The sequence below is a fragment of the Parasteatoda tepidariorum genome, chromosome 2 (genome assembly GCF_043381705.1).
Source record: "Parasteatoda tepidariorum isolate YZ-2023 chromosome 2, CAS_Ptep_4.0, whole genome shotgun sequence".
Classification (NCBI taxonomy): Eukaryota; Metazoa; Arthropoda; class Arachnida; order Araneae; family Theridiidae; genus Parasteatoda; species Parasteatoda tepidariorum.
The window spans coordinates 97,604,215-97,617,772 of record NC_092205.1 but is presented as its reverse complement, the minus strand read 5'-3'; the positions used below and the strand labels follow the sequence as shown (position 1 = coordinate 97,617,772).

Genomic DNA, 13,558 nt, shown 5'->3' with positions numbered 1-13,558 from the left:
TTAGTGCTCCCTTGCCATCAGCCAACCCGTGAGAGGTTTTCGTGGATTTCCTCTTTTCGTAACGCAAAAGCGGGTAAGTTCTATCAAAAAAGTATTCCACGAAGGCAAATTTCTCACAAGACTTGATCCAGGATTTCCATTGTCTCCCGGATTGAGTTCAAAATTGCAAGATTCATTATATTTTTCGAACGGTTCGCTTTTATTGACCTTAAAAAAATATGGGTGAATCTGTGATCTGTGAAATATAATCCTAAAAGATTAATCTGTTGCTTGGTTGATCCAATTTTCAAGAGTATAATCGGGAAAATTGTACTTAAAGAAGAAGATCACAGATGCCCACATTTGACCTATGACGTCAGTGCCAGCCTGATCGTTTATAGGCAAAATGGCGGGTTAAAGTCGAGTTAAGTTTCTCCTCAAAAGTTAGAATTTTAATGAAAGTGTTGTAAATAACGTGCTATAAACATTAGTACGTGTGAACGAAAAAAAAATACTTTTACAGTTAGCTGAGAAATAACGAAATATAAATTATACTTATTCAGGGGTCTGTTTAGAAGAAATTTGGATACGTTAACGGACCCTTCACAAAATATCTTTCCATAAAAACGGACCCTTCACAAATTTGTTTATCTTCGTTATTGGTTTGTTAATCGAAGAAACCCCTCCCGGGGGGGGGGAGAAAGACAGATGTATACGAACTAAGTTTCGTCTTCGGCAGACGCTTCTTCCTTTATTCGTCCGAAATGAATATTTTGCGTTCAGCAGTATAGGCTAAATACCAAATATTTGTATGTTACATCTCTAACTTAGTAGCAGTAATTGCTTTTTATTTTGGAAAATTTAATTTTTTTTAATTATAATTTTACTGTGTTGCGCATGAATCTATTTACAATTTAAAAACTCATTGAAAAGGTTTTTGCAATAACAGGACCCTATTTGCACAAATTCACAAAAGCAGGACCCTGGTTGAAAGAATGTGACGTTTATTTTATGTTCACAAATTACGAGTCATTTTTTCACAATTTCACAAAAACAGGACCTTTCACAAAATGTCTGGACAGACCCCTGTTATTATATGATAATTGTTACTATTTCTATGTTACGGGATATATTCCCTGGTCAATGCGTATTTTTAAAATCCCATTCACATCTTTATTTATTTATTTTTAATCTCTATCGATGAACTTTTAATTCAACAGTTTTTTCACTTAATTCCGAATGATGAATAAATGGCAGCACATTTAAAAGAATTTGTTACAGGGATGTATTCTAAAGAAAGCAATTTATTTACAATAAAAGATGCGAATAAGAATAACGAGAAAAGTAATTAGAACAAAATGGTTTCGAAAAATATATGTGAAATAAATATTTATTTTCTAATCTTATTTATCCATCATTATATATAATATGATTTCACAATCAAGCATAGAACTGCGTAGCGTTGGATTTGAGTAGGTGAATGACCATGTGAAATCGTAGGAAGTGGTCAGTTGTGTAAGCGGACCAATTTGTCGCTGCAAGCGTTAAGGACCCTTTCCGATTGCTTTTTACGATTAAGATTTTTTTTAATTAAGGTAAATGGCCTTTACTCGATATTCCTGCAATTAATGGAGAGCACCAGCCACAGTGTTGATCATCTTCCATATTAGACTGATGATGGATCAGAGTCCCCTTCCCATCAGGCTAACCATAAGATGTTTTCGTAGCTTTCCTCACCATGTAACGCAGATTAGAGTTAGTTCTATCGAAAACTATCTCCAAAGCGCGAATTTAATTTCTCCAATAGTTGATTCGGGAAGTTCGTTGTCTTCTGGATTGGGTTCAAGATTACCAGACTAACGGAGTTGAACAATGGTAGTCGAAGATTTGGATCGGCTATTCAGCGATGGTTATAAAATCTATTCATGAATTCTTAACCACCACTAAGCGGGAAAAAAATGTTCAAAATTCTCAAATGGAAAATAAATTATGTGTGTTGTGACGGACAGATATGCATTCCTTAGCTTATTTAAAAAAGAAGAAAAAACAAGAACAACAAAGAAACAGAACAATAAAACGCCTTATTACGATCTCTGGTTACCCATTGGTCAAATGCTTTTTCTTTCTGGATTAACTCCGTTAAGCATTTCAAATCATGGGTTGCAAAAATTGTCTCCATTGATGTTTGTCGTCGGATTTGATTTTCAAATCCTGCCTCTGTACGTGTTTCAAGACGTCACAAAATACTTTTACTTCTTCAGCATTCATATTTATATTGAAATCATCGTCAATCCACACAGTAATTATAGGTTAATAATAAAAAGGATATAAAATTACTTTTAATTATAATTATGTAAATACATTAAAAATGGCGGTGAAAATATATTTGAGGGTGCCTCCTTGGCGATTTTTTTTGTTTTGCGCCATTCCTGTTCGCGAGAATCACCGTTCAAACAGAAATGACGGCTAAAACATACTGAAATTTTAATAAAACATTGGAAAATTTCAACGAAGCATCGGGAGCCCGGGATAGCATGATTGGTAGGTCATTGGGCTCATGCCCAAGAGATCGTGGCTTCGATCCCCGCTGGCCGAAGACTCCCCTTGTAGTAAATGGTGACTGATGCACGTTAAATCTGTCGAGGCGCACAATCCTCCATGTTCCCATAACAAATCATACCTCTGGGGGTACTGATCCAGGAGTTTCCTTGTCTTCTCGACTGGGTTCAAAATGACAAGGCTGCGGAGGTGAACATTAGTAGTCGTAAACTCAAAAACTGGGTCTGCTGTTCAACGACGGATATAAGAAATAAAACATCGGGAGCCGCGATGGCTCAGGGGATAGAGCGTCCGCCTTCCAACGAGTGCTGACGTGAAATATCCTCAGTGGTAGACGAATCATGGGTTAGAGTCCCCTTGCCGGCAGGATAACAGTGGGAGGTTCTCGTGGTCTTACTCTCCATGTAACGGAAATGCGGGTTAGCTCCAGCAAAAGTCCTTCACGAAGGCAACTTTCTCTCCATACTTGATCCAGGATATCCCTTGCCTTCTGTATTGGGTTTAAAATCAGAAGACTACGGAGTTGAACATTAGTAGTCGTAAACCCATAAAATTGGGTCGGCTGGTGATGCTCTACTGCTGCTGTCAGGTGATTTCAGACAAACATTACCCGTCATTCCACGTGCGACATATGCGGACGAAATAAACGCATGTTTGAAAGAATCTTATCTGTGGCGAAGTGTCAGTAAATTATGCCTTACTCTTAATATGCGTGTTCAACTTCAAAATGATCCATTAGCGTCAAGATTCTCCGAACAACTGTTAGACATTGGCAATGGTAAAATTCAATTGTATGAAGATACACAATATATTCGACTCCCACAGAATTTTTGCAACATGGTGCCTACCAAAGAGGAGTTAATAAAAAGTATCTTTCCAGATTTGCCACATAATTATACTAATCATGCATGGCTACGTGAGCGAGCTATTTTAGCCGCAAAAAATTTAGATGTTGACGCAATCAATTTTAAAGTACAACAATCATTGCCTGGTAGTGAAATTACATTCAAATCGATTGACACTGTTGTTGATCCTGATGAAGTTGTCAACTATCCTGCCGAGTTTTTAAATTCACTGGATTTACCTGGAATGCCACCCCATAATTTGCGATTGAAGATTGGTTCACCTATAATTTTGCTTAGAAATTTGAATGCTCCGAAATTGTGTAATGGCACGCGACTGGTCATAAAAAAATCATGGGTAACATTTTGGAAGCCACTATTTTAAGTGGAAAATTTCAAGGTGAAGTTGTACTTCTACCGCGGATCCCAATGATTCCTTCAGATTCGCCTATACCATTCAAACGTTTGCAATTTCCAATCCGCTTAGCATTTGCTATNTAAAATGTAGAAAATTGCTTTCCTTTATTCAAATAATAATTCAAAAGATGTAGAATATTTATGAAGACTAGATGCTGACATAGAAGCATTTGGCTGAAACCATATCTATCTATTCGAAATAATTCATAATGCATTGGAATTCAAAATCTTTATTTGACTTTAAATGTGTAATGCAGATGAAATAAAAAAAGATCTAATAAATATAAAACGTAACATTTTAAATTGTTATTTTAAAAAAAATATGTATATTTCGTCAACATTATTTTAATGGTCATTTGCATTCTTAGATATTTCATTTGGCGAAAATACTGAACACTATGTATTTAACGAAAAACAGAACACTAATACTAATCAGAAAGATAAGTCATGAAACACTAGAATCACCGTTATAATCAGGTATATGGCAATGAATTTTAAATTGCTCAGGTGGATAGAGCGCTCGACTCCCAATGAGGTGAACTGGATTCGAATCCCAACGATTGCCAGTCAATGCGAATTCCACACCCGGCTCGAACCGACCACAATGCTCACGTACAATATTCTCAGTGGTAGACTGATTATGGTTTGGAGTCTCCATGCCACCAGGCTAGCCGTGAAAGGTTTTCCTCTCCATGTAACGCAAATGTGGGTTAGTTCCATCAAAAAATCCTCCACGAAGGCTAGTTTTGTCCCAATGCCTGTTCCAGGAGTTCCCTTGTCTTCAAGATTGGGTTTCAAAATTACAAGGCTGCTGTGTTGAGCATTGGTAGTCGTAAACCTAAAACGACGGTTATAAAATAAAAGGAATTTCACAGCATGATACAGATTTGGCATACGCTGAAGTTCAGGCAATATTTAAATTTTCAGACTATATCGTAAATAGTAAAACATGTATGAATAAATAAATAAATTTCCGGTGGATACAAAATGGAATAACGCTATAATAATGGTACTTTTTGATCAGTCAGACGCACGTGAGTTTAACTATTTATTATTATTTTATTTTTATAACGCGAAAGAAAATGGCGGTCACCACCGTTATTATTTTTTTTAAAGAGTATTTCATGAACTTTATTGGATTTACGCGACGCTGGATAAATAATTTTGCGAAATTATTTGTGTTTTGTTGAAAATCAAACAAGGTAATTACTGAAGTAATAAGTAGAATTGTAGAGATAATTACCTTCATATAATTAACATCTCTGTAGTAAATCGATTTGCTAGTACTGAATTTTCTCGTAGCATTTAAATTTGTCAAAAATCACAATATGAAAGAAATTTGAAATATGAAAGAAATTTCTAATGAATACATATTACAATAAAGGTCTAAACAATAATTAAAGAAGTATTTTTTAATCTTAAATTCGCCAATTATGACATCAGTAGTAAAATGGGAACGAAATTCCAGGGACAACAAGGTTCTAAATTAGTGGTTCCCAAAAGGTGGTCCGCAAAATTCCAGAGTTCCGTTGAAGGATCACAGTGGTTCCGTGGTAAGTAAGTTTCTTTAAAATCAGTAACAAATTTGAAGTCTGTAATTATATTTATATCAAATTATTTATTATTTTTTATTTAATATCTCGGTTAATCCTATTCACGCAAAATGGCAGTTTCTCATTTCAATAAAAACCATAGTTTAACTTATTTTATTCATTTCAGTATAGTTTATGCCTACAGTAAATATAAATTCGTAACTAGACAAGAAACCTGGGAATTCAACTATTTGAGATACTTTTACCGTTAACCTCTTACAGTGCAGTGTTGCCAGGCTGGCAACACTTGTTCAAAAAAAAAAATTATTAAATAAATAAATGAATAAAATAACAAAACAAAAATACGATAAACCACTAAAAATTAAAAACTATTTTCTTCTAAACGTCCACCGTTTTTTAGCAACCAATTTTCTTTAAACAGGATAGAACTTAAATATGTTTCTTTACTTAAAAATCACAGTTGCTACCTATTTAAGATTTTCACTCAAAATCTGCTGTGCTGAAAAAGTTAAAACGATGAAAAAATTTATTTAATTCCTCACCTCAAATAGTTTCAAAATTATTGGTTGTCTTTCTTCGGCAAATACATTTACAATTGGGTACTTGCACTTCGAGAAGAAGAAGAAGATCAAATATACCCACACATATGACCTATGACGTCAGCTCCAGCTGATCGTCAATAAACAAAATGGCCTGTCAAAGTTGAGCTAAATTTTTTCACGTAAGTTAGAATGTTAATTAACGATAAGTTAATTACGTACAGAACCGTATCGCACATCGAATTAGTTGAAATATAATTCTTTTTCGTCTACTTCTTTGCAACTGTGGTATATTTTTCGCAACTGTGATATATTTTTGTTTTGTGTACCTGGCAACTTCGATGCATATTTTGTCTATGTTCCACATGTCTTTGTGTTAAGTCTCTGGGTAAATATAAAGTGAAAGAATTGAAATCTTTGAAAAAGAATCTTTGCAAAAAAATTTAGACTGTGTCACTTAAGAGAATTGATACTTGTCGGGCTTGGTTTGCTTGAAATAGAATGGAAACAACAGTTGCTAACGTAAACAAATGTCACATTTCAACAACCAATCAGGATCGAGGTACCCACGCTACGTCACTTGCAGGTACCCCATTGCATAAAGAACTATGAAAAAGTAGGTCAATCATTTTGTTCCGTAGACGGAAAAAATGGAGAACCGCTGCTCTCAATAATAATTAAATTATTTATTTTTAAATATTACGTTAACGTTATTTTAATGAATGTGGCGCTTTTTTTAAAAAAAAAAGTGATGCAAGATAGTGTTCCTGAATTGCAATTTTCAAAAGTTTTACAAAATAGTTGTGTTGTTTTAAACAATCTAATTTTGAAAATATTTTATTAGAATTTTTTTTTTACTTAATAGGTATGTGAATAAAATACCTTTCATACTCAAAAAAGAAGAAAGTAGAAGAAAAACAAAGTTAAGAAGTTGTTGGTTGCGAAGAAGACATCATTCTGTTCATTTTAGTTGTCTACGTAATCTACATAGTTCAATAAAAATTTATTAAATTTGTTAGTCAACTTTTTCTTATTTGCCTAACATTATCCAAGTTTCAAATTTTTGTTACATTTGCCGAAGATTTTAATTTTATCGTTAAAATAGATGTTAAGCATGTGGTTTTAAGTTTTCGTGACATTATAAGGACATGACATTTTATTAAAGGTTCCACTTGCCAATTCCAGAAACTGCTGTCCACTCCTCAAAGTACAGATTAATTGAGTGGCAAATGTTTGTTGATATATACTGATATTCGTTAGAGAAATCACAAATTTATAATTTAAATACATCAAAACTGAACAGAAATGTAGACAAAGACAGAAGGCCGGGATAGCCTGGTTTGGTAGGGCACTGGACCCATGTCTAAGAGGTCGTGGTTTCGATCTCCACTGGCCGTCTCGCCGTGACTCCCCATGTTGTAAATGGCGACTGGTGCACGTTAAATATGTCTAGTCACAAAGCCCTCCATGTTCCCATAACAAATCATACCTCTGGGGGTACTGATCCAGGAGTTTCATTGTCTTCTGGATTGGGTTCGAATTGACCAGGCTCCGGAGTTGAACATTAGGAGTCGTAAACCCAAAATTGGGTCGGCTGTTTGACGAAGGTTATAAAGTATGAAACAAACACGTAGTTTATTCGCATGCATAAGAATACAAAGGATCAGAATTTCATTAGAAAATGCATCAGATCTAATACTTTTCACTAAACTAATTATGCGACGCAAACAATATTGCACTTTGATTTAAAATAACTCATTTTATGTTATATACGTTAGCTACGTTTAATGCTCGTTGTCGATAGTTAACACTCAGAAATGCTTTTCAGATAGTTTTGCTCATTTAACCTATCCAGAAATTAAAATAGCATTCTACTTGCCTAAAAATTCTAACTTAGAAACCAAAGTTCATATTGATAAATCTTTTATTTTCGATTTTTTTCCATTATTCCTCTTTCTTTTTCTTTTTTTTAAAATTGCCCTTAATTGCATGAATTTTTATTTTTTATAAATAATAGTTGAAATAAACCAGGAAATGGGTATAGTTAATGGCAAAAATGAATAAATAAAAAACATTGATGTACGTTTTCATGAACATTTACTCCATTAATTTCAATAATCTATTGTACATATGTTACAATTAAAGTAATAAATCAGGTAATTATTAATACTAAAAGGTCAATTTTAATAATAACCGCTTTTTTTGTCAAAGTGAGAAAAATTATTAATAACCGGTCAAAGTGAGAAAAATCGCAAATTATTCACTTTAACCGGTTATTAATAACCAATGCAGTTTTTACAATGTTATTAAACGGTTTATATTGCATTGTGACAGGGTTGTGCCTCTTTGTATATTATATGGGCTAAAGTGGTAGATACGGTTATTATTAATACTAACCGGTCAATATTAATAATAACCGCTTCTTTTAGTCAAAGGGAAAAATAGAACGGAGAGATTTCCGTATCGTGATCTGCGGTTGAATAATCGCCTCGTCTTGCCATCTTCTGGGCAGCAGCCAGCGAGAAACTGGAAAAAAAAATCACAGAAAGGGACCAACTTGACGGGAGTAACTCACGGCCACCCCCGGGCAAACATCTACAAGCTTGTTTTTTCTTTTTTGTTTAAAAAAAAATTGCACTTTAAAATCAATTTGGTGATTGTAGTTGGCCTGGCAGATCACAACACGGAAATATCCCCAATAAAAACGCGAAAGAATGACATTGACCTAACTTCATTAGTTATTATTAATAATAGTCCCGCAGTGAACTGATCGTTAAGACACGGTTCCCAGCAGATCACCGAAGTCCAGCTTCACTGGCTGCGGTCAGTGTGCGGGTGGGTGACCACTTGGATCAGTCTGCGTAGGGACCGAGGGTGTGCGGTATTGGTCCTCGTTAAACTGTGCTACCGTAAAGTGCTCGACTTCGCGCGCAGGTTGTCGGGCTACCGAAGCGGGGGTGCCATCCCCTCCGCAGGGGATCAAAATCGTGATGGCATGTCTTCGGATCATCCTCCGGGATGTTTCCCAGACCGTCGCCAATAGCCCATTGTGCAGCTCTAGTGCGACTTAAATTTAAAAACAACAACAACATTATTAATAATAACCAGTTAATGGGATGAATTCACTTAAATTATTAACTTTAACCAGTTTGTTTGGTTGTTATTAATATTGACCGGTTAGTTATAATAATAACCGACTATTCACATTAATCGTAACACATATGCTACATATACTAACACGTGTGCTTATTGCAAAGCAGGGCTTGCGGTAACAGATGTGTGGTTCGTTTCGTTTATCTTAATAGACGCTTCCAACTGACTACTTGTTCAGATCCCAAGAACTGACGGACTAAGAAAAATACTTGTAATGCTTCTCTAAAGATCAACAAGGAAACACTTAAATTGAAGCAACCCCTCCTTCATCCCCTCAACAAAACATAAAAACTAGTCTACTATTGATATGATCTCTGACAATTAGTGAGAGACACTGTTCCCAGCAAGTCACCGAAGTCAAGCATCACTGGCTGCGGTCAGTGTGCGGGTGGGTGACCACTTTGATCAGTATTCGTAGGGATGGAGGATGTGCGGTATCGGTCCTCGTTAAACTATTCTACCGTAAAGTGCTCAACTTTGCATGCAGGTCGTTGGGCTACCGAAGCGGGGGAGCCATCCCCTCTGCACAGGATCAAAATCGTGATGGCATGTCTTCGGATCATCCTCAGGGATGTTTCCCAGATCCTCGCCAATAGCCCATTGTGCAGCTCTAGTGCAGTAAATGAACTACAACGATAGTTAGTGAGAAGACAGTACATTTCCAGCATAAAACTAATTCAAATTTTATTCTTTCCTAGTGATTTCTTACCTATAATTTGTTCTATATTTAATATAATGTATTTTAATATAATTTAATTCAGCAAATGCTTATAGTAGCATTTTGATTTTGTTGACATTGAATTTGAAGTGGAATTTACCTCTATGAATCCCTTAACACGCTGTTCAATTGTAAGCGCTAAACACAATGAGTGTGAGAGGCTTTGAAGGCGGAACCGGTGACTTTCGGGGCCTCCCTAGCCCAGCGGTATCGCGCACCGAACACAGTGTAAAGCGTTGAGGTGGCATGTCCAAATCCCGCCGTAACCCTGTATGCATTCTTTGTGGTGTCCTTATCTAAATTGTTCAATCTGTCCTTCTACTTGACGTTGGTTTAAAAGCCTAAATTGAGAAAACAAGCCTGCATATATATGTAATTTTAATAAAGCAATAAAACCGGTGACTTTCCTTGTCATTTATATCTCCAAGTACTTTTTTTGGTACTTTATTTACGTCGCTCTAGAGCTGTACAATGGGGCACGGTCTGGGAAACAGCCCTGAGGATGATCCGAAGACATGCCATCACAATTTTGATCCTGTGCTGAGGCGATGGCACCTCCCGCTTCGGTAGCCCGACGACCTGCACGCGAAGTCAGACACTTTAAGGTAGAATAGTTTAACGAGGACCAATGCCGCACACCCTCGGTCCTTACGCAGACTAATCCAAGTGGTCACCCACCCGCTTACAGACCACAGCCAGTAATGCTAGACTTCAGTGATCTGCTGGGAATCGTATCTTAACGATCAGTCCACTGCGGGACCCAAGTTGCGACAGAGAATGCTGTTGGTTTAAATNGTGATCTGCTGGAAACCGAGTCTTAACGATCAGTCCACTGCGGGACTCACATTGCCTGTAATTGCACAAGCCTGTTAATTTATCTATGATTGATTTTTCTTCAGTTATACTTTATTGCGTATTCAAATATTTGAGTCCCGCTGTGGATTGTTCGTAAAAATACGGTTCCCAGTATAACGCCGAAGTCAAGCAACATTGACTGCTGTCAATAAGCGGGTGGGTGACCACTTTGATCAGTATACGTAGGGATCGAAGATGTGCGGTATCGGTCCTCGTTAAACTGTTCTGCCGTACAGTGAGTCCTCGACTTCGTGCGAGGTTATCGTGCCACCAAAGTGAGAGTGCCATTCTCTATGCAGAGGATCAAAATTGTGATGGCATGACTTCGGATCATCCTCAGAAATGTTTCAAAGACCACTGTTTATAACGCATGGTAGAGCTCTAGTGTGACGTAAATAATGTACTTACCATATCATCAACTCAACTCAACTGTGGCTGAAATTAATCGTTATCGATTTTAAGGGATATAAAATAAGAGGCACGGGTGGTATCGAATGAGCTCTTTCTGTCTCCGAACTGCATTATATGTAAGTGTAGTCTTGTGTGATTATTGGCAATTTAAATACTGAGATGGATAACGTACGTGATTTTGTGTCGGATTTTTTCTCTGAAGTTTTGGTCCAAAGAAGCATTTTTGTCCTAAAGATTTTCAAGAAATAAATTTGTTACCGATGATTACCACTTTTCAGAAGGTTGTTTATGGAAGACTTTTCTCTTGATGTTTTTTTAAAGTAAGTTTTCCTAATTTTTATACTTTTTGCATTTAAGTTTTTCGTGATTATTAGTGGTACGGTTGTAATTTCTTGTGCCTATAATTTGTGATTGCTTTTTCAGAAAGATTAGTATTTCTGTTTTAATAATTGACCCTCTTGGATAATTTTTAAAATATTTTGATTCGTATTTTTGATGGGATACTAACTTGCCTAAAATAAAATGAACGCATACTAAAAGTAATTTTTAAAGTTTTGTTTTCTCCAATATTGTATTTTCAAAGTTCCGTGATTGTTTAAAACTGAAGATATCCCCTCAATAGTAAGAAATATCTTATATTTATACATTTGTATAAGCATGTATGTATATTTTAACTGTATTAACGCTCTATTTTAAACTGAGTTGCATTATTTTTTATACTCTAAATATTTTTAATCCGACTCATTTGAAATTTTTAAGATTAATAGTTTAATAACGGTTGGTGTATGCCAACATTTCCTAAACTAATTTAACTTGCATAAGCTTGCGTTTGGTTAAAGAAGAACAAAATGTCTTCTGTATTCAAAGCACTTTTTGCAATCATGCTAGGTTTTTAGGTCTCTCAGATTTTATGTTTAACAAACCCCATGCATCTTTGTATCTTTTGTCCCCTTCTTTGACCAGGTAACAGTTTAATTTCGTTATTCAGTTAAGTAGTTTGCTTGCTACGGTTGAGCAAATGGTTTCAACTTTTAGCCGGCGGTGTTTTGCGTCAAACTGTTGTCCATTACACCAGCTAAAATGTAAAGATGCAATATTGAAACAGATTTTTTTTAGAGTGCCAGTTTAAAATTTGAATTAAAAATTAAATTCCGGGAATTAAACTAAAATGCTTGGCGTTTGATTCTCAGACAAACCATATTTAGATTAATAGAACTTAATTAGTAAAATACCAAAATAAAATCTGATATTAAGTGTTCGTTAAATCTTCACCAAAATAATTTTCAGATGCGTGATTGTTATAGCAATATTTGAGAATCTGTTGAAGTAAAAGTACTAGTTTCAAAATATAGTCTAAGGTTAAAATACACGTAATCCAAAAGTTTAGGCCAAACTTTAAAACAAATGATCTAATAAAATTTATATCGAATCTATAAAATTGTATGTTCAAATCTCAATTTCGTCTGCTGTTATTAAAATACACTAAATCAAGTACTAAACTTGTTTCACTCTAAAACTCAAGCGTGCAGGGAAAAACAGTTTATTGAATTCACATTCTTTAAAATTAGAAATCTGAACTATTTCAGGTATCTAGATGTCTGGAAACCAAAAACCAGAACATACAATATGGCATATTTAGTGTTATTTAAATAAAACACACGGTATTAATAAAATGACAGTTTTTAATGAACTCTGCCTCTTCAGTAATGTACTGTTATTTAGTACACATTTTAATATTTAAGGTAACACATTCTGTTCCAAATCAACATTTTTATCCGACAATTCAGAATCTGTCTGTAATTACCGCTTACATTATTTAAAACCCTTAAACCTTAAGACTCACTGTCACGTGACATAGCACAACATTTTTAAAAACTTATTTTCGCCTTACAATGAACCTAAATAGAAAACATTTAATCCCACAGATTTTTTATAGTTTCACAACCCCCGTACATTTTGGTATCTTTTCTCCCCTTCTGTTTTTCCTTGGACCAGATAAGTTTAATTCCGTTATTCAGTTACGTAAAGTAGTTTGTTTGCAATTGAGCAAATGATTTCAGCTTTCAGTAATAAATTTGACGGAATTTCTTTTAATTGGAGGTAAATCAATACGAAGTTATGGATTGTTGTGAAATAATTTTTTCCTTTATTTGTAATTATTTAGTCTGAAAATTTCGTTCCTAATTCAATTGTGTAATTCTTGAGGTGAATAACTAATATGTTTGAAAGATTCTAACTGTATTAAATTTCTTCGAAATTGATGAAAATTAGAAAGTTGATCTATTAGTATTGAAAACATTAGTGTTGCGCAACTTTCAGATTAAAAATCTCTTTATAGGGAGATTCTACTGTATTTTAATAGAGCATTTACCCCAAGGCATTAAAATCTGAAAACTATTTGTTAATTTCGGTTAAATGTGTTAAATAATATCACACTGCAACATAAAATCAGATTGTTGTATGTAATTTACTGGTTGTGTACTAAAGGTTTTAGAATCATCGTTGACTAAACGTATGGTGGAGCTCTAGTGT

The 13,558-nt window shown here is 35.0% G+C and overlaps 1 protein-coding gene across 1 annotated transcript; it reads left to right on the top strand.

Moving 5' to 3' along the window:
* The first annotated feature begins 3,246 nt into the window (after positions 1-3,246).
* Positions 3,247-3,765, top strand: LOC139424917 (uncharacterized). The gene has a single exon (XM_071177033.1). It carries the CDS (start codon positions 3,247-3,249, stop codon positions 3,763-3,765), a length of 519 nt encoding a protein of 172 aa, XP_071033134.1.
* The last annotated feature ends 9,793 nt before the right edge of the window (positions 3,766-13,558 follow it).

Excerpts from the sequence above, each read along its gene's own strand:
- LOC139424917 (XM_071177033.1), top strand. The coding sequence starts at position 3,247 with ATGCGTGTTCAACTTCAAAATGATCCATTAGCGTCAAGATTCTCCGAA.